General features: G+C 70.2%; 2 protein-coding genes across 2 annotated transcripts in view; one reads left to right on the top strand and one right to left on the bottom strand.

Annotated features, from left to right (window-relative positions):
* POLN (DNA polymerase nu) overlaps positions 1–13,464 on the top strand; it is an 84,258-nt gene extending 70,794 nt beyond the window's left edge. Inside the window, exons 19-24 of the mRNA XM_054581856.1 lie at positions 3,389–3,520; positions 5,354–5,464; positions 6,537–6,615; positions 11,145–11,212; positions 12,025–12,086; positions 13,115–13,464. Of these exons, the coding sequence (XP_054437831.1) occupies positions 3,389–3,520; positions 5,354–5,464; positions 6,537–6,615; positions 11,145–11,212; positions 12,025–12,086; positions 13,115–13,300 (638 nt within the window). The 3' untranslated portion in view covers positions 13,301–13,464. The remainder of the gene's footprint in view (positions 1–3,388; positions 3,521–5,353; positions 5,465–6,536; positions 6,616–11,144; positions 11,213–12,024; positions 12,087–13,114) is intronic.
* A 4,914-nt stretch (positions 13,465–18,378) lies between these two features.
* On the bottom strand, positions 18,379–23,085 carry NAT8L (N-acetyltransferase 8 like). The gene is made up of 3 exons (XM_054581868.1): positions 22,746–23,085; positions 21,453–21,617; positions 18,379–19,138 (listed from the first exon to the last, which is right to left on the bottom strand). The coding sequence occupies exons 1-3, from the start codon at positions 23,083–23,085 to the stop codon at positions 18,771–18,773; spliced, it is 873 nt and encodes a 290-aa protein (XP_054437843.1). The 3' UTR covers positions 18,379–18,770.
* Positions 23,086–23,597: the final 512 nt, after the last annotated feature.

The raw sequence follows: 23,597 nt of genomic DNA, 5'->3' as shown, positions 1-23,597 counted from the left end.
CTCCCACCCCAAGTCTCCGCTTCTGCCACTGTTCCCGTTGTCACCGCCCAGCTCGACAGCCGAGCCCTGTGCATCGCGGCCCCAGCGCAGGCCTGAGCCGGTCCTGTGAGCGAGCGCGGCGGGGCCTGTCGGGTGAACGCGGCCGCTGTCCTGGGCAGCCGGGCCCTTTGGGAACTCACAGAGGGGCGTCCAACCTGCCAGCTTTCGTGGGCTGCAAGGGCCTGTTCTCCCAAAAACGTGCCCCTGTGGGTCTGGGAGCTGCTGCTCTGGCTGCGGGGGACCCAGGGCAGAGGCAGATGCCGCTGTGGTTTCCATGAGGACCACTGAGAAAGACCCCAGGGGGAGGAGCAGGCCTGGGATGTAAGCATCGAGGTTGCCCAGGAGGACGCCACGTCTGTGCCACCCGCTGCAGCCGCGGGGCAGCCTGGTCCCGCGCCTCCCGCACACCCACCAGAGACCGCGGCGACCCCACGGCCACAGAGCCACTGTTGCCAGGGGCCTTGCCCCACAGCACCCTGCTGCTCGCTGAGTTCAGCGCCTGCCAGGCAACGCCCCTCCCACCCTGGCCCTCCGCGGGCCACCCTGAGCACATCTGGAGGCCTCTCCTGTCTCCTGTCCTCCGGCCCAGCCCGGCCCAGTGCCCCTGCTGCCGGAGAGTCACTGTGCCTCTCGGTTCTCAGGCAGCTCCGCGTCTCTTCCACCCACCTCCCGCCTAGTCTCCCCTGATCACCAGGGACCACCAAGTGTGCACCGTGCCTCGGGCGGCACAGTGGGCGCCAGGAGGGCCGTGGGGGCAGCGCAGAGCCCGCTCCTGGAGGGCTGCTGTCTGTCAGGAGAGACCCTCGAGCAGGCCTGGGGCACAGCACTGAGGGTCAGAGCCAAGTGGACCCGGGACCGCCCCCAGCCAGGCCGGAGTTAGTCTCGTCTGCTCCAGGTGGGCCAGCCAGCACGCCGAGGCCCACGAGGGGCCCGGGGCCACCAACGAGAGCGAGGGGCTGTTAGCGGTTGTGTGTGGGGTGGAAGTGTGCTTGGAGCCAAGGGAGCGAAGACAGCCTTCTTAAAGCTGGAACTGTAGCGCGTGCACAGCACACGCGCAGGACGTGCGTGGCCATCCATGGGAAAAGTCAAACCCTGTGCTCACACAGGACTTGAGAGCCGGGGGTCCTTAGTCCCAGGGGGGCAGGCCCGCCTGCGACCGCAGCTTAAGCAGCAGGAGCCCAGCCCAAGGAAGCAAAGCGCAGAGCAAGGCGTGCGAGGAGAGGGGCCAGCAGGCACGGAGCGTGGGATAGAGCCCTCCAGAGACAGAGGGGTCCCGCTTGGGGCGGAGGGACAGCGGCCTTGGTGTGTGACACACCCCGACGACGGTGCAGGGAGCGGGGACCCGGGGCCTGGAGGCCGGTGCACGCTCTCCGCCTCTTGGGCGCTGCCGCACCGTCGTCGGTCCCCTGTAAACAGGCTCCCCACAGGGCCAGGGACCTGGGCGGCCCAGCTCCACGTGTCCCAGCCGCTTGGCAGGAGAAGGAGGCTCCTCCTCAGCTGCAGGTGCTGAGAAGAAGTGTGGGTTCTGGCAGTGGGTAAGGGGCCCCTGCAGCCCACACACCCACGGGTGCCGACTCTGAAGTGTGGGAAATACAGTAACTACCTAGAGGGACTGAGAACAACCAAAAGCAGGCAGAGGTGGCAGGCAGGCGACAGTCGGGAGGAAGGAGTGGCACAGGGCGCGTCTGCCGTTTTGGAGCTCTCCACCGGGAGGCAGCCCCGTCAGCTCTGCCGGGCGGGCGGCTAAAGTGCCGATAGAAAGGCACGCTCTCGCCAGCTGGAACTGCCAGACAGCCGCGTTCGGAGCAGCCTGGGAACCTGCGAAGGCAGGGGGGCTCTCAGGGGAGAGCCGAGGAAGAGCGCTGAGCGTGAGCGCCGCCCAGGTCTCTGGCTGGGCCCTAAATATTCATGACTGGGGCAGGCTTCAAACAACCCGGCCAAGGCTGGAAGGCCTGGCCTGAGGTTCCAGCTGCTGCCCGCTCAGAGGGACCAAGTTGAAAGTCTAACTTTAGCCAAATTAGTTGCCCAATTAAAAAAAAAAAGCACTCATGAGAAAACCATAACAGAACCCAGGGGTCTACAACATGTCATTCGCAATATCTGGGACATAGCCCAAAATTACTCAACATGCGATGGGAAGAAGCAGTGTAACTGGCCCCCCCCCCCCAGAGGAAAGGCAGCCGAGGAAACGGGCCCCGAGACAGCCCAGACGCTAGAGTTAGCGGGCAAGGATGCTAAAGCCACTTTTATACCGATGCTCAAGGGAGGAAAGGAAAATACGCTCAAAATGAGTGAAAAATAGGAAATCTCAGAAAATCGAAAGCCCCAAATGGAAAATCTAAAACTGAAAGCTGCAACATCAGAGATAAAAATCCACTGAGTGGGCCTAACAGCTGATCAGACAGGAGAAAGGATCTGGCTGAGAAGAGGACTCAAGGCCCCCCGCCAGGCCCGCCCGCAGCATCGAGCCCCCCCCCCCCCATGCCGGCCCGAAAGCCGTGGCATTTCCCATCGGAGAGCCCCAGCTGAGTGGCAGCGACTGGGACCGGAGCATCAGAGAGACGGAGCGGTGCAGATGGAGTGGCTCAGCGTAATGTAGTCCTGAAGCTGTCACGTGGTCTTAATTAGGCCTGAAAGGGCGACGGGGGTGTTTTCATTTCCAGCCAAACGAGCGCAGCAGCCCGAGCAGAAGCTTTGCACAGCACAGGATGCCGGCCTTTCCCACGCCTCCGGGCCGGGCCGCGGCAGCACTCGCGGCCCGGCCCTCGCCTGCGGTGTCGGCACTCTGCTGTCAGAACCTCTGACGCGTTGGCCGGCCAGGGCCAGGAGAGGCCTGGCCCCGGGACCCGCGCGGCCCCTTCCTTCCGAGGCCTCTTCTCTGGTTGTCGCGCCTCCACCCCGAGGCTGTGGCTTCTGGACCAGTATGCTGGTCTGGCCCAAACGTGCGTGTCTCCTAGTAAATACTCTAAGGATGGAGCTCCGGGACCCCGTTTCCTCCTTGTGCAGCGGTGGCGCTTTCTCGCCTGCCTCCCCCTGTGCCGACCAGCTGCCTGCAGCGCCGCACAGGCTGCACGCCAGGCTGCACCTGCTCCGGGCATGGCGGCGCCGGCAGCACCTGGCCGGCACTCAGCCGATGCTGCTGAACATATGAGTGTTTGCAGGCGCGGCTAGGGGGCCAGCACCTCGCACTCACCCCCTTGTAAAGCCAAAAGCCAACAGCATCCCGGCCAATCCGAAGAGTGGGGGGGCCAGCAGGACCTTGCCTCCTTGCGTCCCAGGGAGGCCTCCTGTCGGTCCCCGCCGCCTGGGAGTCGGGGCTGCCTCTGACTTGGTGCTTCTGCCCACCCAGGGAAGGAGCGGCTTGCTGCTTGCCTTGGAGGGACTGTTCAGGAAGCCTACCGGTTTTTGGAGAGTTTTTTGCAGAAGTACAAGAAAATCAAGGACTTCGCCCAGGCAACCATTGCCAGGTGTCGCCAGACAGGTAAGCCAGTGAGGCGGCAGCCAGAGCCGTTGGCGGGTCTGCCCCCCTCCCACGCCTGACCTGCGGCAGCTGGGTGGCCCCTCTCCTCCAGGCAGCAGCCGGGCAGGTGGCAGGGTGGCGGGTTGATGGGTGCAGCCTGGCGGGTGGGGGCTGGGTGAGTGTCCAGCCCCTGCGGTGTGAATGGGACCAAAGGTTCCACGTGACAAGGGCCCAGAGCCAGGCTCTGCTTGAGGCAACAGGGTCAACAAGCTTGAGCTAAAAAACAGCGGAGGCACAGACGCACGAAGAGAAACAGCTTCCCGCACCCAACGACGGAGGACGCGCGCGCTCCTGAGCGACACGTGGGAGGGGGCACTGCCAGAGGGAGAAGTCCCGCGACCGCAGTGGGGCGCAGAGGAGCCGGTCTGTGCCGGAGGCCCTGGGGCCACCTACTGACTTAGGAACTCACTGCACTCCGAAATGACCTAGGGCTGAAAAAGAAGTCCCAGGAAAATCACACGTGGCAGTAAAAATATCTCATACGGAAAACTGAGACATGGTCAAGCTGACACTTAGAGTCAAAGGAACGCTTCCGAAGAGCATTTTTAAGAAAGGAATTGTGAACGCACATGGTTTGTATTCAACACAAGACACTTGGAAAAGAGTAGCAGGGCAAATTACAGAGAGAAGGACGCCTAAGGGCTGGAACGCACAACACAGACAACAGGAAAAAGGGCGGCGGGCAGGCCCGGAGGAAGCGGAGAGCCACGGGGTCAAACGGGAGCCGGCAGCCTTCCCGGCGCAGCGCCCAGGCTCCCCTGGACCCTCCCAGGGCAGCCCCTGCACAGGCTCCTCCTGGGCCCGACCCCTGTCCAGACACAGGCCTGTCTGTGCATCTCCGTGCGCGCCCAGCACACTCAGCCGTGGGCTCCCAGTCCCAAGGGGTCAGGGTGAACCCTGAAGCCACCTACGCCCTCGCTGAAGCCACACAGCCCTGACCATCCCTTGGCCTGGGAACCCCACAGTGGAGGAAAGTAAAACACTTGCCATGTTGAAATGTTCGACCAGTGACAGAGCCCAGGGCGGGGAGATCCTGGAGCTGGGACCGCTGTAGACAGCAGCACGGGGTGTGTGCAGGCGCCACCCCACTCCCGGGCCGGGCGTGGTGTCTGTGGCTTTGCCATAGACCAGCGTGTGTGCCGCCTGCTGCTCCGCTGCCACGTGGGTGGGGCCTTTTTCCCGCTTCACAGCTTGCAGGCGGCACGGGGCTGGGACCCGGAGCCGAGACCCGGAGCCAGAGCCCTCCCCTCCTCGGACATAACCTTCTCCGGTGGGTGTGGGCGTACGTGTCCAAACAGGAGGTGTGTGCGCCCTTCGACTCCGAACTCGCACTCCTGGGCAGACACCGCAAGGAGACACCCGGCGGCGCCTGCCCTGGGTGGGCACTGGGCTGACACCAGGGATGCGCACTCCCGGGCCCTGTTGGTGCGACCCAGGGAGACAGGCACCCACGGGCAGGCTGGGGGTCCTCGCTGTGGAAGGAAAACGGGGCGCTGAGGCCCCGGCAGGGGCCGGGGTCCCTGGAGAACACTGTCAGCTGCGCCCTGGACAGGAGGCGGGGCCTGGCCCGAGGCAGGAAAGGCCAGGCGAAGCCCGGGGGCCACTGGGGAGTCCAGGTGAGGAAGGGAGTGCTGCCACGTGCCACCAGGCGAGCGGGGGCCCCCGCCTGCCGTGCGTGCCTGTGTCCCGCCCCGACCGGCGGGCTGGGCCAGCGTCCGAGGGAGCCGCGGCCACTGGGGCCCCACCCGTCCTGTCTACCTGTGCCCCTTACCCTGCTTCCTTCGTGCGTCCCAGGCTACGTGACATCTGTCCTGGGCAGGAGGAGACCGCTGCCGGGGATCCGAGCGCAGGACCCGCAGCTCCGGGCACAGGCTGAGCGGCAGGCGGTGAACTTCGTGGTGCAAGGTACCTGCCGCCCTCCGCTTGCTTGCGGGAACCCCGCCAGGTCACTGCCCCCCATTTCCTGCTTCCGTCCTCCCTGCACGCACTGTCAGGAGGCACTAGTGGGACATGCCGGAGGGTGAGCGGTGCTCAGTACGCGGTGGTCTTTATGGTCATGACGTTTCCCCCCAGCGACAGCCTGGACCAGGGCTGCCCCCGCACCTGCGGAGAGACCGAGGCCCTAGGGGTTTGTCTGGCCGGGCACGAGGGCCAGGCCTGCAGCTCAGTCCCTGCACCCTCGGCCTGGGACTCTGTGGCACCCTAGAGCCTGGCAGTGTGAGGGCTGGGGCGAGGCGTCCACACACAGCGCGTCTCCAGCACCTCAGCTCCAGCCCCCGCAGCAGGAAGCAGCTGGCGGTGACACCACGCTGTTCGCCTCTAGTTATGAAAACGCCTTAATCACCCTCAGCCACAACCCACAAATAGCGCATGTGTCTGCGTGGAGGCGCCGTGAGAGGGATGTAGTAGTCACGGGCCTCGCACCCTGTGCGCAGCGAGCTGTCCCGGCTCGGCCCCAGGGTCACCTGGGGGTCCGGCATCGTCCCCAGCTAGGACTCCACAGGGCACACGGGCGAGCCGAGGCCCCAGGGCCCAGAGGGGAAGCCGGGAGGTAGGAGCCCAGCCCGCGGGTGCCTGCTGCGCATCCCACGGGTGGAGGGCGGAGGAACCAGGCGAGCCACGCCCACACTGGGTCGCGCTGCCGGCTGGTGCGACGGCCGGATCTAGAGTCCGTCCCCCACGCGCACGCCCCACGTGCAGGCAGGACCAGCGCACGCGCCGAGGCATCACGCCTGTGGCCACGCCGTGTTGCGGGGAGGGCAGGTTTGCAGGCGGAAGCAGGTGCCTGGCCAGCCGATGCTGAGCTGATGAACAGGGGGTCGCCCCCGTGGGCCCAACCTAGTCAGGCGGGCCCGGGACAGAGGATGCGGGGTCGCAGTCGGAGACTGCGGGAAACCAAGGCAGCTGGCTAGGGCACAGCAGTCCCCGCGGGGACCGGCCTCTCGCCATGAGTGCTACCGAACCTCTGCGCCCACAGGCTCGGCCGCAGACCTTTGCAAGTTGGCCATGACCCACGTCTTCGCTGCAGTGGCTGCCTCCCCAACCCTGACAGCCAGGTCAGTGAGGGCCTGGCCGGCCCAGCGCGCGCACCCGCTGTTCCCGGGGTGGGGGGCGCAGGGGCCTGCTGCTCCGGCCGGCCCGCGGGCACACCCCCAGGCTCCCTGCAACCGCCCGTGGCTCTGGGCCATGGTTCCGACAAGGTTACCGCCCCCCAGCAAAGGGGCCCCTTGAGTCTGAGCCCCTCTCAGCGCTCCCAGGAGGCCCCTTCCTCCCCACCCGGGCCAGGCCTGCTCCCAGCAGCGCGTGGCAACAGCAGGCGGTCTCTCTGGGGCCCCAAGGGGCCTCTCGAGGCTCGCCTGGTGCAGAGGTGCATCTCTCCAGGCTCTCCTCTCGAGCTGCTGGATTCTCCGGGCACAGTGGCCGCCGTCCCGTCCCTCAGCCAGGACGTGGGGGCCCAGCTGCCCCTGCCTCAGAGCCGGGGCAGCAACACCCCTCAGAGGTGGGGCTCGGCCAGGGCCGCGGGGCCACAGCTCTCCCTGGTCTGCCTCTGCTGAGGTTGCCCCTGGGGCCCGCTGCCCGAGCGTCCAGGCAGCTGGGTCACGAGGAGCCCTGACCCAGCCTCTGCAGGCCCAGAACCACCCTGCCTGGCTCCCCAGGCCCGGCCCTGGGTGCTGGGCGGCCAACCTGAAGTCCTCAGATGAGCGAGCGTGTTGGACCCCAGAGGGTCCGGCTCCCTCCCGCCTTAGTCCCCAGGGGCGCCTGCCAGAGCCGGCCTGCAACATCACAGGGCCCTCCCGGCGGGCAGTGCGGCCACCGCTGAGGGCGGGCTCACGGCGGGGAGGCGGCGCTTCTTGAGATGGTGGAATGTTTAGTGGCCTCATCGTCCCCAACCCGAGGGGCGTCACGCTCACCTCAGACCTCACGGGGCAGGCGTGTGCTCCAGCCGCCTTGGACGTGGGGACCTGCTGGCCCAGGGCCGCCCTGTCCCACTGGAGGCCCCTCTCTCTCCGGCCCCTGACACTGTTCTGCATCCTCCAGGCGCGATTTCCTGATCCCCTGAAACCTTTCCTCTTTCTAAAGAGCCCCCGGCTCTGTTTCTTCACGTAGCTCCTCCTGTTCACTCCCACTGGCGAGCCTTTGTTCCTTAGGCGGTTTTGGCAACTCTGTACGGAAGTGTGTGCCAGGCGAAGACCACCCAGGGCTGCAGTGTGGCGTCCAGTCCGGGGAGGGGAGAGCCTGTCCCCAGGCTGCACCCTGCACCCGGGGAGGGCAGCCTGGCAGGAGGCCGTGCTGGGCTGTCCCCTAGCCCGCCCTCCGGTCTGAGGCCCCAGTGACCCTGCTGCCCCTGCCCTGCAGTGCGGGCTCCATCTCTGGCTTCCGCGGGGGCGGGGGGGGGCAGGAGCAGAACGCACGACACCTCGCCCTCCCCGCGTCCCTCCCGCAGGGTGTCTGGCTGCCGCGGTTCCCGGGGTGCGTTGGGGGAGGGGCTGAGCAGCCTGCGGCAGCTCTCCGGCTGCCGGTGGTCGTTCGCCTGCGATGGTGTAAGTCCGGACGGTCGGGCTGTTGGCCGGTTTTGTGGGATTGAGAGAGGGCCCCGCTGTGTGAGGGTGCGGGGGTTTTGGGGACAGGGTCCTGCGGGGAGCGTGACAGGTCTTCCGCAGGGACCGCTCGCAGACCTGTGGCCCCCCCCCCGGCCCCCCGTCTTCAGGGATGCTTTTCATAACCAAGCACGTCCTGTTGCTGCAGGAAACCAAGCAGATGGGTGAGGAATCGGCAGCACCGTGTGCTCTGTGTTTTCTAAACGTGGCCTGTTCTTCCCGGAGCCGTAGGAGGGGCCCCGGCCGTGCGCAGGGGGAAGGCCCCGGCTGCGTGGGCTGCGTCTGCCGGAGGCAGCCTGGGCGAAGTGCATGTCCGGGGCCCGCGGTCGTGCAGGGACGCCCACGCCCCCCGAGCCCCCGGGGCGGGCCCGCCCGCGGCCCACGGGCCCAGAGCAGGACGGCCAGGGCGCTTCCCGCCAGAGTTTGCGACGGCCGGAGACTCACTCCTCCCTGGCGCGGTCGTCGGCGCGGGCGGCCTGTCTGCCGGGGCCTCTGTGGGAAGGCCGTGCGAGGCGGCAGCGCGTGGGGGCCGGGGCGGACGCTTCTGGCACTGTCGGCCCCGGCACCTGAGCGCAGAGAGGGGAACTGCGGCTCCGAGCGCGACCCGTGCGCCCGCGGTCACTCAGCTGGGCCGGCCCCGGCGTCCCCTTGCCCTGCGCCTCCTGACGGGACCAGGAGCCCCTCTGGAAGCCCCAGCCGAGGCGGCGGCCTCAGGAAGACACCTGGCCTTTGCCCTGGGCGCGAGGACAGCAGGGCGCCTCCCGGCACTGCGGAAGGTGGCTCCTCTGCTCGCCCGGGGCAGCCTCTGGCTCCCACGCAGGGCGCCCGGGCCAGGCCTCAGCCAGCACCATGGGACGCTCGCCCGCTTGGCCTCCGAAAGGGGCAGAGAAGGTGTGGGCCCAGGGGAGGCAGGAGGCCGTGAGCGTGGCCTCAAGGGACCGCGGGGGCGGGGGGTCAGGGCCAGGGTGTGCCCAGGAGGCGGCTGCGGCGGAGCGTCCTCAGAGCTCTGCGGCCGATCCGGAGGGTGGGCAGGACGCAGCAGGAGGGACGTGCAGCGGTGACAGGGCCGGCCCCGAGGGGCTCGGCGTCGCGGATGCAGCCCGGGGAGGGGAGGCGCGGCCCCTCAGGCGTGGCCCCCCCAGCACGGCACGGCCCTGCGGCCCCGGTCAGGGACCCCGGGCAGGACCGCGGGACCAGTTGCCGCCGCAGTCGGCGTGCCTCCTGGAGCAGCAGACCCGGCGCCCGGGACCCGTGCCCCACACCACGCGTCTGCTCCTGCTGCTTGCCTGTCCCACTTTCCAGCTAGAACTGTGGCTGTGAGGGGACATGTGAGTGACTCAGAAGCCAGGTCTATTCCGAGGCGGCTGCCACGCGGCGCTCAGAACCCCACCGTGCGATCTCAGGCGTGGAACACCCTTGCAGCGATCTGGGAAGAGGCCCCTCCTCTTTGGAGAATAAGTCCCCGCGGGGGCCGCAGTCCCCACCAGAGCCTCGGTCAGTCAGAAGGCGAGGCCAGGGCTGCCGGCCTGCTCTGACGCCCTGGGCCGCATGACCACAGGCACCCGCCCTGGCGGCCACGTGGGGTCCGGGCCCGGCGGGATCCCCCGTGGGGCCACGTCCGTGGGGATGTGTTCGCGTGCCCGGGGCCCGGCCCGGCGGCGGCAGCCCCATGCCTCTCCCGTCCTGACATGCCACGGGCGCCGGCTTCCACTCCAAGGTCCGGGGCAGCGGGGCCGAGGTCCCCCCCGGGTCCCTGTCCCTGTCGCTGTCGGTGCTGCAATGGAAGTGGCTGCCCCGGCTGCCACCGAGCCTTCCGGGCAACGGGGAAAGTAGTGACGGGCCAGCGGGCCCTGGCAGAGCCTGCCTGGGGCTCCCCGCCTGAGAGCGAGCCTCAGACCCAGCCCACCCCGCCCCACCCGGCGACAGGGACGATGTGGGAAAACGGAGGGGCACGCCCCACGTCCCCGCTACAGAGTCCTGTGCGCCTTCCACAGAGAGCGCCGGCCCCCCCACCCTGCGGCACCCACAGCCCGCCTGTGGGCCTTACCACACCCTCCCCGGCAGCTGCCTCCCGCGCAGCCCGGGCCCACAGCTTCAGCAGGCGGGGCGGCCTGCCTGCTGCCCCTTCCTGCGCGCACTGCGCCTGCCAGACAGGCAGCAAGGCACCCGGACCGGACGCGGCCCTGCCGTGAAGGCCTAGTCCCAGAGACAGCAGCCAGGTCGCACGGGGGCAGGGCCCATGGGACCCCACACCCACCATCCTCCCCAGCAGTCTGCGGACCCCCAAGGTGGTCCTGTGGGTCGCCGCTCCACACCTCCCCCTGAGGGGACGGGGGAGCCGCCTCCGTCTGCATTGAGGGTGGGGTAGGCACCGGGTCCGGGGCCACAGCCCAAGGCAGGCGTCCAGGGCCCAAGCCCAGCAGCCGGCCCAGACCCCCCTCCGGTGAGTGCGCAGGCGGCCCCCTGAGGGACTCGCCCCGTGGAGGGGGCTGGGACGAGCACCCAGCCTGTGAGGGCGTCCATGGAGGGGTGCTGCGGCGGCGGCGCCCCGGCTGCGGGACCACGAGGGGGTGGGGCCACGCCGTCCCGTGCGGACAGGGGAGCTGGAGTCGAGGTGTTTTTGTTTGGCACTTTGGAATTTTGAATGCACTTTCCAAATTTTATTAAGTATTTCTTTAACTTCAAAAGTGAATTTGTAAAAAGGATTGCCCCTCCCACCCCCTCCCCCTAAAGTAGCGGGAGGCACGCCCAGCCCGCCCGGCCCAGCTCGGTCCCCGTCCCGGTCCCGGTCCCGCTCTGGCCCGGCAGCAGGCCCCATGGCCGGCGGTCAGCGGGGACCCTCCTCCCAGGCCCAGGCGGCCCGACGCCCCCGGGCGTTCCTGCCGGGCCGCCCGGACCCCCTGCCCGCTGCCCTCGCCAGGTGGACGGAGCGAGGCCCCTCGCTGCCCCATCACAGGGCGGCACCCGCTGGGCTGTGTGTCTCTCAGGCTGGTCGCCCAGATTCACGACGAGCTGCTGTTTGACGTGGAAGAGCCTCAGCTTCCTGAGTTCGCAGGTGAGCGCAGCGGGGAACGGGTCTGCTGGTGTCTCACGGGGGTTCAGGCACCAACCCGTGTCTGGCCAGGCGTCTGCCCGGGGAGGGGGTTGCCAGGCCCCTCTCTGCCTCACACTGCGTGTCCCCTGCACCCCAGCCAGGCCCAGGCCCCGGCGGACTCCCAGCCTGGGCGGCTGCCTTCCCAGAGGGCCCCCCCCGCTGGCAGGGGCGCAGCGCTCCCACTGGGGGGGCCGAGAGCACGGCAGCCCCTGGGGCTGTTCTGTCCGTGTCTTTGTGCTGAGATGTCAGGTAGCTCAGGAGGGCGGAGTGACACGCCCGTCCACGGAAGAGGCTGGCTGTGGGGAGCCCTCGGCCACGCTGCCCCCGCCCCCGCTGCTGCCCTCCCAGGGCTGAGCGCAGCCGCCCCAAGTGACTGAGGCCCTGCGGCGGAGCTGCCCCGATGGGCTTTCAAGCCACATTTCTGGGACCCTCACTGGGGCCTGGGGGTGCACGGTCCCCGCCCTGGCTGCCCTCCTCTTTTGGGCGCAGAGCCTCTGCACGGAGAGCTGGGGGCTGGCCGACCCCTGCCTGCCCCTGTGGGCGCCCTGAGGGGAGGGGGGCCAGCAGCTGAGAAATGTGGGGGCGGGGCCTTGGCTCTGCAGGGCCCGGGACCCACAGTTGGGGCAGTTAAGGGGTCTTCAAGCCTGTGCTGTGGATGCGGCCGGGGAGCAGGAACCAGCCACGGAGCCCCGCTGAGGGGGCCGGGCCACGGGGCTGCGGCTCTCGTGGTGCGACTCTGCCCCAGGGCTCGAGCCCCCATCCCTTCCTCCCAGCGCTTGTCAGGGGAGCCATGGAGTCCTTGCGGCACGTCAGGGCCTTGGAGCTGCAGCTGCAGGTGAGGGGGGGCGGGGCCCCGCGGTCACCCCTGCGGCCAGAGCCCCCAGCGGGGAGAGCCCAGCTCCCCGAGGGCAGGAGGGACGGGACAGGGCACAGCCCCAGGCTGCCCCCACACCTGCCCGCGAGGAGCCCCGTCAGCCTGGGTGACAAGGTGTGGCCCCTCTGCCCGGCGGGAGCGGCAGTGGGTGTCCTCAGGGGCTTCGGGAACTGGGCCAGGCGCCCCTCGAGGCTTGGCGAGGAGGGTAGCTGGGCCTCCCCCTGGGGCCGCCCTCCCCGGGGCACACCCCCCCACAGGGGCACCTGGGCCCAGCCCTGTGCCTGACTGGGCACTCCCCGAGGGGCGCCCCGAGCCGGTGGGGAGGAGGGCGCAGCCACGAGGCGGAGGGAGGCCCCGAAGCCTGGGCAGACCCCCGGGCGGGACAGCCATGCTGACCAGTGCCCTGGTCAACAGGCACCTGGGAGCCCCCGGCGGGAAGGGCCGCAGGAAGGCCGCTCGCCCACTTGCGCTCCCCACTTCGGGTGGCGGCCACAGGACCCCGTGTGCTCATCCCTCAGCTTGTCCCCTGCGGTGGTGGGTGGGGTCAGGGAGCGCAGGCTTGGGTGCAGCCAGATAGAGGCAGGGGTGGGGGGGCTTCCCTTCCCTGGAAGCCCAGGAGCCCCCCACTCGCGCTCCTACAGCTGGCGGGGGCTGTGGCCCTGGGCAGCCCCACCCCCCTATGGAGAGGGGGCTGCTGAGCTGTGGTCCAGGGCCTGGGACAAGGTCCCAGGAGGGCCCCCAGGCGGCCCTGGCACCTCTCAGGGGCGGCCCCCGGGAGCAGGGCCCGAGGCGGCCTGCACCGGCAGGGCAGCTCGCTCGCTGGCACAGAGGCCCTGGCAGGGCCAGTGGAGGACTCAGCCAAACCGGAGGGGGGCGTGCGCGCTGGGAGCCTGCCTGCCTGCAGCGGCGCCTGCCTGTGCGCTGTGGGCCCAGGGGTGACCGGGCCCAGCCGCCCAGGCCTGCCGCTCACCTCTGGCTGCCGCCCACAGGTGCCCCTGAAGGTGAGCCTGAGTGCCGGCCGCTCCTGGGGACACCTGGTGCCCCTGCAGGAGGTCCCGAACCCCCAGCCACGCCCACGTCCTGCTGAGTCTCCAAGCAACCGCCAGGCCGCTGCTGGGCCCCGGGTCAGCACCTGCACCCCACGCCTGCATTTTTCCCCTGAATTTTGCCTGTAGCCTCAGGCGACGGTGGGAGGCCAGAACCGGTTCCCACCAGCCCATGCTGCGGCCTTGCCACGGTCAGCGGCAGGCGGCCTGGGCTGGTCCCGGCTGCAGCGGGACCTGGCACGGGCCACGTTCACCCTCTGGGTCATCCACCTGGAATAAACGTGTGCACAGAGCTGTCCTGGCCCTTGTCCGGGTGACTTCTTCCTGGGGTGGGAAACGCCACGTCCCGTCCTCTGCCACCGGCCCATGAGGCCCGCGTGCCGTCTCCCCACGAGCCTCAGGCGGGCCGACCGCCAGGCCCAGTCTACTCTCGGGGCGGCTCTCACGGACCCTCAGGGCCGACGGAGGGCTCAGCTGTGCACCCCAGCAGCCTCGCAGCGGCCTGTGACCGAGGCCCAGACGCAACCCCTTGCACAGAAAGGTTCCATCACGTGAACCAGCGCCTGTGGCTCCTTCGTGCCCAGCCGGGGCTGCTGCCACGGCCCCACCCCTCCCGCCGCTCCTGGCCTTTGTGGCAGCTCTGGGGCGTGTGCCCCGTGGGCCCCTCCCACCAGCTTCCGTTTCTGGATCTGGGCTCTGACCCCAGGGCCCGTGACGCCTGTCAGCGGCCGGCAGCTGGAGGCAGCCCCCGGCCCGAGCCGAGGCCACTGCTGTGCACGGCGGCCGGTTCTCTGTGCTGCCGCCTTTGCCGAGCCCGCAGGACGCAGCAGGATCTCCTCTGGGAGACGAGCTCCTTGCAGCCCCGGGCCCAGGCCGCCTCTCGCGCGGCTCCCCAACCCCGTCGGCGGTCTTGCGGGCGAGCCTGGGCGGCCGGCCCAGGGTGGCGGGTTCTCCGTGCCGGCGCCTGTGCGTGTCCGTGGCGGCCATGCCTCTGGGGCCTGGCTTTGCGCTGTCGCCTCAAAGGCGCAACTCCTGGAGGCCCCGCCGGGGATGTCTTGCTCAAAACAAACACTCGGCCTCGGGCACCGACTTCCGAGCAGGCTCCGTGTCCCCAGGGCCAGCCCGGCCAGCGTGTGCCACGCAGGGACAAAGACATGGGGCCACCCGTCCCGGGGCCGCACCTTCAGGCCTCGAGACCCACTGACCCTGGTCCGACTTGGAAGACCCCGGAGCAGACGGCAGAGCCGGCCTCTCCCGTGGCTGAGGCACCAACGCCGCAGGGAGGGGTGTGGGGGCAGGGCCGGGGCGCCCTCCTGGAGCCTCTCCTCCCCCTGCTCGCCCTGGGCCCCCCACCCCACGTCAACCCCCTTCAGACACCAGGCCCTACGGCCCCTCCCCAGAGGCCTGACGCCGCCCACGGACACAGACCTGCCGTGCAGCCCCCGCAGAGGCGGCCTGATGGGGACAGGGCGTCTCAGCGCCCGGCCCGGCTGCTGCGGGGGGCCGCTGTCTCCCAGAGGTCAGCCCGCCGGCCAGCGCGGGGCTGGGGGAGCGCAAGAAAGGGCGGAGCCCGGTGCCGTCCAGTCTGGCTTTATTGGAGACAGCAGCACTGCCGGCCCCGCACGCGGAGGGGCTACGCTGCCGCCCCCCCCGAAGCTGGGGTGGCCGCCCACCCCTGGCCTGGCAGCCTGTCTCCTCTGGGACTCGGCTCGTCGCCACGCCATCCCTCTGGGGGCTGTTTTGGCACATCCTGGGGTCTCAGGAGCGTCGCCCAATTGTGGGCCCTCAGACAGTGAACCAGTCGCTGCTGCGGGCTCCGCGTCTGCCTGGCTGAAGACGTGGCGCCCAAGGCAGCTGCGGCCGAACGGCCTGGCTGAGCCCTGGGCTCGATGTCGCCACGGCGGGTCCCAGCCACCTCCCCACATGCTCAGGGACCCAGGCCAACGCTCATCTGCACCCTGCACCCTTGTGTAGTCCGCCCAGCACCCTCCGCCCCAGGAGGAACAACAGCCGCAGCTCAACGGGGACCCCCAGGCCCCGCACGGCAGCAGGGCTCGGGCACGGCCACCACCCTGAGCACACAGGTCCCGGGCTCCCGTCACAGTGGGGTGGCGTGGAGGCCCTCGGCCACCAGGCTCCCTGCCTGTCGCCACACCTGGGCTCACACAGGCACACGTGTGTGCTCACACGCATGTATGCAAGCACACCTGCATCGCATCAGGCACGCGCGTGCGTACACGCAGGCATTCCCCGTCTTCAAAATGGCTACTTATTGCTGTTAAGAAAAAACACACACATCCGACAACGGCAGGCGTGCTGCACCCCCCGCACCCCCGCACCCCCGCCTCGCTGCCCTCGGCGCCTGTGGGGGCCCTGCGGAGCACGCCCCTTCCGGGTCGGCCCTGACCGCGAACCCCAAAAGCCCCATGCAAAGGGCCCCCAGCACAGGAACAGGGCCGCGGCCAGAGCGGACGGAGTGGCTCCAGGCAGACAGCAGCGACGCCCTCGCTCGGCTCCCTGGGCGACCCCCAGTCCCCACAGCAGCCCTGGCACCGTGCCAGCCGCGTCCCGGGCGGGCAGGGCTGGCGCCCCCACTGCCGGTGGGCCCCGAGGGGTCGGAGCCGGGCTCTGTGGCCCAGGGGCAGCCAGGGCACTTGCCAGGCGCCTGAAGCAGCCGCCTGGGGAGCATGCCCCCCCTTCTCTAAGGGCCTCCTCTGAGGGAGGAGACCCAGAGCAGGAGGGGGCCGCCTGTCCGCGGGGCCTCCCACCATGAGCCTTCCCCAGGGGGAGCCCCGCCTTGCACTCAGGGTGGGCTGACCCCGTCCCTCCCCCCTCCGCCCAAGGGCCGCCTGGGAAGCCAAGCTGGCCGTGGGCGGGGCTGAAGGGTGGGAGACCCCCAGGCCTGGCCGCAGCACCTGCAGCCCACTGACCTGGGGCCCTGGGCTGCCCTGGTCCCACCGCCTGGAGCTGCCCCTCTAAGGAAGACATGCTGGAACATTCCACAGACAGGCTCCCAGGCAGACAACAGAAGTCTGGGGTGCCCTGGCCCCTGAGCTCAGATACCCAGCCCGGGGATGGCCTTCCCTGGGCCTCACCGAGCGGCTGTGGCGGAGACCGGGCGGCCCGCAGGGCGGAGGGGCGCAGGACTGGCCTCGCAGAGAAGCTGCCCGGACCACCACCAAGTGGGACCCAGGAGGACGTGCCAGGAGGCAGAAGTAACACCGGGGTTTCTACACACACGCAACGCACATCGCAGCGCGTTTGTGGGGCAGCTGGCTTCCAGGCTGGAGGGGAGCAGCCGGCCAGGGGCAGCCCAGCACCAGGGTGCCCCATCGCCAGCTGGGGTGCCAAGGATGGGAGACCTGCCCCCAGCGGTCCTCGGGGTCTGCCGAGCTGCACGCTGGCCTGGCCAGGGCCCAGTCCTGGGCGCAGAGCACACCCAGCCTGGTGGGAACGGGGGCACCCCGCCCCCTTAGCAGCTGGGCCTCAGGGTTCCAGACACGTGGCCACCCCGTTGTCACACCCTCCTGACACCTCTCCTGAGTCCTGGCAGCAACAAAGGGCAGTAAAGAAAGGTCGAGACCAGGCAGCGTCCACCCCGTCTAGGCCACCCGATCAGGGAAGACACAGCAGCACCCCCAGACCCCCCTCGGACAGACAGGTGTCCACAGAACAGGATGCGGCCATGCCTCTGCCCAGGAGCAATGCCAGCCAGACACTGGCAGCCCCGGGGCCCCACCCCAGGGACCAGAGGCTCCAGGGCACAGGATCGGAGGAAGCGGGTGCACCCCCACACTGCTGACCTGCGAGGCCACTGCCCACCCGGCCCGCCCCGCCCCACCAGGCCCCGCAGCGACCGAGGCCGCCCCAAGCCAAACAGAAAGAGGAAAAAGGCACAGCTGTTTCCATTTTGCTAAAACACTTTACGTCTGTCTGTATAATCCAGGTTAACAAAATCTGAGAACTGCAAGAAAATAGGGTGCCGATTTCTGTACAGTCTACAAAACTCCCACCCCGAGCGGGGCCCGGGCGCCACCAGGGGTATGTACAGGGGAGCGGGGTCTGTACAGGGCTCTGCAAATACTCGTTGCTGACAGCGCAGCAGGCGCCTCGGGAACGGGGCGTTCCGCCCTCCTGCCAGTTTCCGAAGCGCCTTTTAGGGACGTCCCCTCCGTGGGACCGGGCTCGGTGGCCCGCTGAACCTGCCACCCCCCCTTCCTCCAAACGCCCGCAGGGGCCTCCCCGGCCGGGTCCAGCCTCACAGCAAGACGCCCGGCCACCGCCCGCCACCACCTGCTCGGCCCCCCCCGGGCCACCCCGCCTGGCAGCCCGGGCCTCCGGACCAACCTCCGGAGGGGGCCGCGCACCGCCGGCCCCTGCCCCTCCACGGGGCTGGGCACCACAGGGCTGGGGGGGCCGCCCACAGCCTCCCCACAGGCCCGGAAAGCTCTTGGGGGAAAATGATGCTAAATCAGGGTCTCCCTCCAGATTCCAAACTTTGAAACCGTCCACCCACCCAGCCACCCACCCCCACCAAACTGGGCCAGGAACAGTGCATATTCTAGACCACACAGGTGTGTGTGTGTGTGTGTGTGTGTGTGTGTGTGTGTGTGAAGGTATGAACTACCGTTTTGTCCCAAGAATTAAAGACATGCAGAGTGCTATATCTGTCTAAATAACTTATTAAAAAAAATAGGTCGGTTTCAGGCTGGGAGAAGCTGTGGGCTCGGCGGTGGTGGCAGCGGCCTCGGTGAGGGAGAGTCACAGGGCAGAGCCCGTGGGCCGCGAGGCAGGGAGGGCGGGGAGAGGCCGCCAGGTCCCGCGGACACTGGGCCAGAGGCCTCCGACCCTGCTCTCCTGAGGGCCCCGCCCGAGGCCGTGCAGCGGGTTGCTACGGCAACCACACCTGGGTGATGGTGCCAATCAGCGAAGCCCAGGCAGGGGAGGGGTGGGGACCAAAAGGAAAGGTGATTGGGTGTCAAAGCAAAGCTGAACTGGGTGAAGCAAGGGGCTGGTGAGACTGGTCCTCCCGAGAGCAGGGGCCGCAGGGGCCGGCCCGGGCCGGGCAGGGCGGCAGGGCGGGAGCCGCAGGCATGCAGCATGCTGCAGCCAGGCCGCGTGCTCGGCATGCACGGAGCGAGGGGCCCTCGGGGCGGCGGCGCCTCCTGGGGGCCGACGGCCAAGCCGGAGCCTGGCTGGCGGCCAGGAGCCTGCTGGGCCAGGGCCTCCCTGCAGCGGTTCTGTGCGGGGCGGGCGAGGCCTGGCCCCCCGCCCGGATGGCCGTGGCCCGGGAGCCCCGGGAGCCAGAAGGGGGCCTCTGTGTGAGCAGGCGGTGGTCCGCGCTGTCACTCCTCAGGGCGCGGTCCTGCAGGCTGGGGAGGGCAGGGGGCCACGGTGGCGGGTGACCCACCCCCCGAAGTGTCACAGACGAGCAACAGCCCCGACCCCCCAGAGCCGGCCAGAGAGCCATGTGGTGTTGGAGAAGGGGGAAACCCAACAGAAACGCCGCGGTGAGCGCGTCTGAGAGCAGGCCCGGGCGGCCGGCAGGGGGCGCAGGCGGGCGGGCAGCCGGCGGCGGCAGGCGGGTGGCAGGCAGCGGTCACTCCTCGCGCAGCTGCAGGCGGTAGCGGTGGTAGCGGACCTGGAAGAAGAGGCGCTCGGCCAGCGAGAGGGTCATGCCGGGCAGCACGTAATGGTCACTGGAGCCCATGTGTCTGAAGCCCAGCGACTCGTAGAGCTTGTGGGCGGCCACCTTGACGGCCGTCGTGCCCAGCACCACCGCCGAGTAGTTGTGCACCAGCGCGAACTCCAGCACCTTGCGGCCCAGCGCCTTGGCGATGCCCTTGCCGCGGAAGCGCGAGTCCACGGACATACGCAGCAGCTCCACGGTGTTGTCCGCCTCGTGGGCCCGGGCCGCCACAATGCCCACCACATTGCCGTCCAGCACAGCCACCCAGAAGCAGGAGCCTGCGGGGGACAGGGCGGTCAGGGCTGCTGGCTCTGCTGTGGGATGCGGCTGCCCCTGGGGACCCAGGGTGGCCTCTGACCTTGCGGCCCTACCCCGGTGCCGAGAGCAGGGGAGGCTGCAGCCACGCGGGCCCCTCCCCTGCCCAGCGACCCCCGGACCAAAGGCCTGGGCAGCCACGGGTGGTCACCGAGAGGCCAACGGTGCAGCCAACCTGCCCTGGCTCTCAGCCGCCTGGCGCCCACCACACTCGTCACTGGGTGTCCACGCCGGGGAGCTGGAGAGGCAGGTGCCGTGAGGGGGCGTCCGGATGGCCCTGGACAGCGGGTCCCAAGAGGCGCCTGGGAGGACAGGCCAAGGTGGCAGGGCCCCCCAAGAGCCACAGCCTTGGGGCCGCAGGGATCCCTGGGGCCCGTGGCCATGCCAGCCCCGGGCCGTGCCAACGCTACGGCCTCTACTCTCCCGCGTCAGGGGCTGCTGGGCTGGGAGCCCTGTGGCCTCTGGCAGGCGTGGGGGACGTCTGTCGACACTTGAGAAACCCAAGCGGGGAGCCCAGGATGGCCCTGATCACCGCCCCCCACTGACCCTGGCCTGTCCTGGGCAGCCAGCCCAGGGATTGGGCCGGCTGCCCCCACCCCCGGCCCGGACCCATCACAGCCCCACACAGAGCAGGAAGGTCAGGGGAGGCCGCAGCAAGGAGGGGGGAGGGGATGGAGACCAGAGGTCAGAGGGCTGCAGGGCACCCGCCGCTGGGAACGCCTGGGGCCATTGGTGACCAAAGGCCCAGGGCTACAGCCGGCAAGGGCTGGGTGGGGGGGCGCCCACTCTGAGGAGACTGGCTTGCGCACCCCCTGCTCGTGGGCCCTCCTGCCCCCGTCTCCGGGCGCCCCCAGCTCCCCCTGCAAGTGGCCAAACCCTCCCCCCGCCGCGTCCTGCTCCTGCGCCCAGCCCGGGAGACACCCCTCGCCCCTCCTCCGGTCCCGGTGCTTCTGTCCCGTCCGCCCGCCGCCCCCGGCAGCCCCTCCACTCCGCCTGCCAGGCCCCCGTCTCTGGCCGCACTCAGCTGAGGCCTGGCACGGGCCGAGCGTGCACGGGCCGAGCCGGGCGCTGAGGAAATGCCGCCTGGGGCCGGCCGCCCGCTGGCCCGCCCCCCTCGCCCCCCCAGAGCTCAGGGCAGGACTGGGAGCCTCCCATCTCCTGGGTTCCCCGTGCACCCAGCACGGCCCTGTGAGCTGCTGTCCAGCCTCTCTGTCCCCGTGAGGTCACCCTGCAGACCCGCACAGGGCCCCCCAACGTCACACTGAGGCAGAACGCGGCCCGGGCGCAGGCCCGAGCACAGGGTCCTCATGCCGCCCCTGGCCCCCAAGTGAGCCCTCTGCTTCTGTACCTGCCCCCCCCCCCCCCCCCGCCTGTCATGGGCAGAGCCAGGCGACAGCAAGGGCCCTGCAGGGCTGGTAAGATGCTTTGTCTGGGCTTGGGAAAGGGTCAAGGAAAACAAAGGTGCCCAAGGCCGGCCACACGGCGGCGGGGCGGGCTGGGGGTGGGACCAGCCCCCACGGAGCCGGCCGTGCCAGGGAAGGCCGTCCTTGCTCGGGGACGCCTCGCCTACCTCGTCCCCCGCTGTCTTCCCTGACCCCCCCTAGGCTCTTGCTAGACCCCAACTGTCTGGGCCCACCTTGTGCCCTCTCCTCAGCCTGGGGACGCCCAGCACCTGGGAGACCCCCGCACCCAGGGAGCCACACGGAAGAATCTGACCTCCGCTCCGGGCATGGAGAAGACCGGGGTCCCGCGTCCCAAGGCCAGCCTGCGGGACAGACGGGGCGTCCCCAGACACGGTCCAGGCCCCTCCCTGGCCAGGGGCCTCGCCAGGGGCCCGGGGCAAGGCCCTGCGGCTCATTAAGTGGCCCAGAGCCCAGAAGTAGAGACTGAAACTTAAGACACCGGGACCCGGCAGTCAGCAGGGCACCAAGGAGCACCTCCGGCCAGGCAGGACCCACAAGCCGCGAGGGGGGCCCGCACCCAGCAAGCGCCGGGGGAGGGCAGGCGGCAGCCCACCCTCAGGGGGTGCAGGACAGAGGCCCAGACCAGGTGGGCCCATGTGGACACGCGTGGACCTTGGTTCAGCACCAAGGACCTGGTGGCTCTGCGCCCCAGCCTCTGCCAGCCCACGGCACCCCCGGCTCCTGGCCAGAAGTCTCGTCGGGGGCCCTCCTGGCCTGAGGCCGCTGGGCGAGGGCGGCTCTGCCCAGGGGGCGGCGGGGGGGGGCCCGGAGGGGCAAAGGGAGGAAGAGGCGGCGGGAGGGGCCGAGGACTCACCGGGGGGCTTCATGTAGTACCGCTCGATGTCGGCCATGTCGGTGTGCAGGGCGCAGTCCAGGTAGGCCAGGACCACCTTCCGGCTGTAGTAATAGCGCAGCCCCAGCAGCAGAGCCAGCGCCAGGCCCGTCAGCAGCAGCGAGCGGGTGAGGGCGAAACACAGCGCTGCGGGGACACGGGGCGGTCAGGGGCGCGGCCAGGGCCCGTCAACGAGCCCCGCAGGACCGGTGCCGGGGACAGGCCACGCCACGCAACGCCGCGCCTGTGTTCTCCGGAGAAGCAGCGGGGCCTCCCGGCTGCTCCCTCCCACCTCCCACCGCAGGGCCAGGCGGCCTCCAGGGCCTCCCGCACTGAGTGTCCCAGCGTCCCCAGGACAGCGGGCCCCGGGGGGGTGGGGGCTGCCCCTGATGGCTCCGGGAGGGGCCCTCGCCCACCACCCTGTGGTCCCAGGGAAGGGCCTGCTCTGGCCCCATGGGAGGCCAGGAGTTTCCTGGCCAGGCTCCTGCGGGGGGGGGGGGGGGGGAGCCGGGGCAGGGGTCTTCCAGTGCGAAAACCCCAGGACCACCCTCCTGGGGCCCCAGCCAGAGCCCGCCCCAGGCCGTCCCCCTCCCCTGGAACGAGGCAGAAAGGCCTGAGGCAGCTCCCGCCCCATCTGAGCGGCCAAGAGGCCGATGTGCCGGCGGTGACAGCTGCCTCCGCTCATGACCTTGGGGAGTCGCACCCCGCCCCCAAGCCTCAGGCGCCTCATCTGTGAAATGGGGAGAAACGCAGCGGGGAAAGGCCCCCAGGCCCCTGCGGGGCTGCCCAATCCGAGGGCCCCTGCCCCCCGCTTGCGTCCTGGGCACACACCCGCCCGGCACCCCGGGAGCTGGCTGCCGTCCCCTCATAAATTAGCACTTGGAGCCGTGAGGCAGCCTCCCCCGCCCCGCGGATTATATATAGTCACACGCGGCCGTTGCGGAGCCTCGGCCTCGGAGCTACCTGCCGTCGACCCGCCCCCACCCGGACGGTCGATGGGGACAGGCGGGGACGCAGGTGGAGACCCCCGCGCGCCCCCGCCCCGGCCCGCTCTCGTTCCCACGCTCCCGCCCGGCGCGCCCTGGCCGTGAGCCCAGCCCGCCCCGCCGCGGGAGGCCAGCGCGCCGGCCGCCGCAGAGCGGAGTCGCGCGGGTGCGTGTCCGCTCCCCTCCCGGGCTGCGTCCTGGGCCGGCCCGCGGTGGGCGAGCGGGGCCCTGCGCGTGTGTCCCGGCGGGGCCGGCGAGCCCGGACTGCGGCAGGTCCCCGCGCACTGACCGGCCAGCAGGGCGTAGAGCAGCTGCGTGCGCGGGTGCTGCCGCAGGCCGCGGAAGGCCGTGTTGGGGATGCGCTCCATGATGCCGTCGTAGAAGATGCGGCGCGCCGCCTCCTGCTCGGCCGCGCGGAACTCGCGGATGTACACGCCGCGCCCCTCCGGCGGACCCGCGTCCCCCGCACCACCCAGGGGCTGGGGCTCGGGTGGGGGCGCAGCGGGCAGCGGGGGCCACATGGCGCCGGCGGCGAGCAGCGCGTCCTTCTTGGCCCCCGGTAGCGCCTCATGGTCCTCGGCGGCCACGATCTTCGTCTCGCAGACCATGTCGGGAGGCTCACAATGCATGCACCCGGCCGGGCGGCGCAGCGCGGGGAGGCGGGCCGGGCTGCGGGCGGGCACAGCCCGGGCCCAGGGCAAGGGCGCGGCGCCCTCGGACCCGCGGCGACGGCGGCGGTGGCGGCTCAGGGGCGCGGGGCGGAGGCGGCGGGCGGCCGGGGCGCGCGCTGGGAGCTGCGCCGCATTTTGGAGAAGTATTTATAATGCAGCGGCGCCGGTGCAGTCGCGGCGCCCGGGGTCCCGCAGGGTCCTAGCGTCCACTGCATTGGCTGCCGAGGGTCACCATGTGATCTCGGGGGTGGGAGCAGACGCCGCCTCCGCGCCCGCCCGATGGCACACTTGGGCGCTGCAGCGCGGCCGGGCGCGGGCAGCCAGCGGGGATGCGCCCGGGCGGGGGCGGCGCGGGCGGCCCGGGGAGGCCGGCGACGAACGAGAGCGCGGCCGGGGTTCTCGGCTGGCAGGGACGCTCCGTGGGGCTCCGGGCCGGGCACCTCCCACCTCGGCCCTGCGTCCCCGCGCCG

This window comes from Pteronotus mesoamericanus, unplaced genomic scaffold (genome assembly GCF_021234165.1).
Source record: "Pteronotus mesoamericanus isolate MK-2021 breed Mesoamerican mustached bat unplaced genomic scaffold, CSHL_Meso_final contig_68, whole genome shotgun sequence".
Classification (NCBI taxonomy): Eukaryota; Metazoa; Chordata; class Mammalia; order Chiroptera; family Mormoopidae; genus Pteronotus; species Pteronotus mesoamericanus.
This window is presented reverse-complemented; position numbering and strand designations above follow the sequence as displayed.

Coding starts and splice junctions, on each gene's coding strand:
- NAT8L (XM_054581868.1), bottom strand. CDS start 23,085: ATGCATTGTGAGCCTCCCGACATGGTCTGCGAGACGAAGATCGTGGCC. Junction 21,618..22,745: donor GCTCTACGCCCTGCTGGCCG/GTCAGTGCGCGG, acceptor GTGTCCCCGCAG/CGCTGTGTTTCGCCCTCACC. Junction 19,139..21,452: donor GTACTACATGAAGCCCCCCG/GTGAGTCCTCGG, acceptor TGTCCCCCGCAG/GCTCCTGCTTCTGGGTGGCT.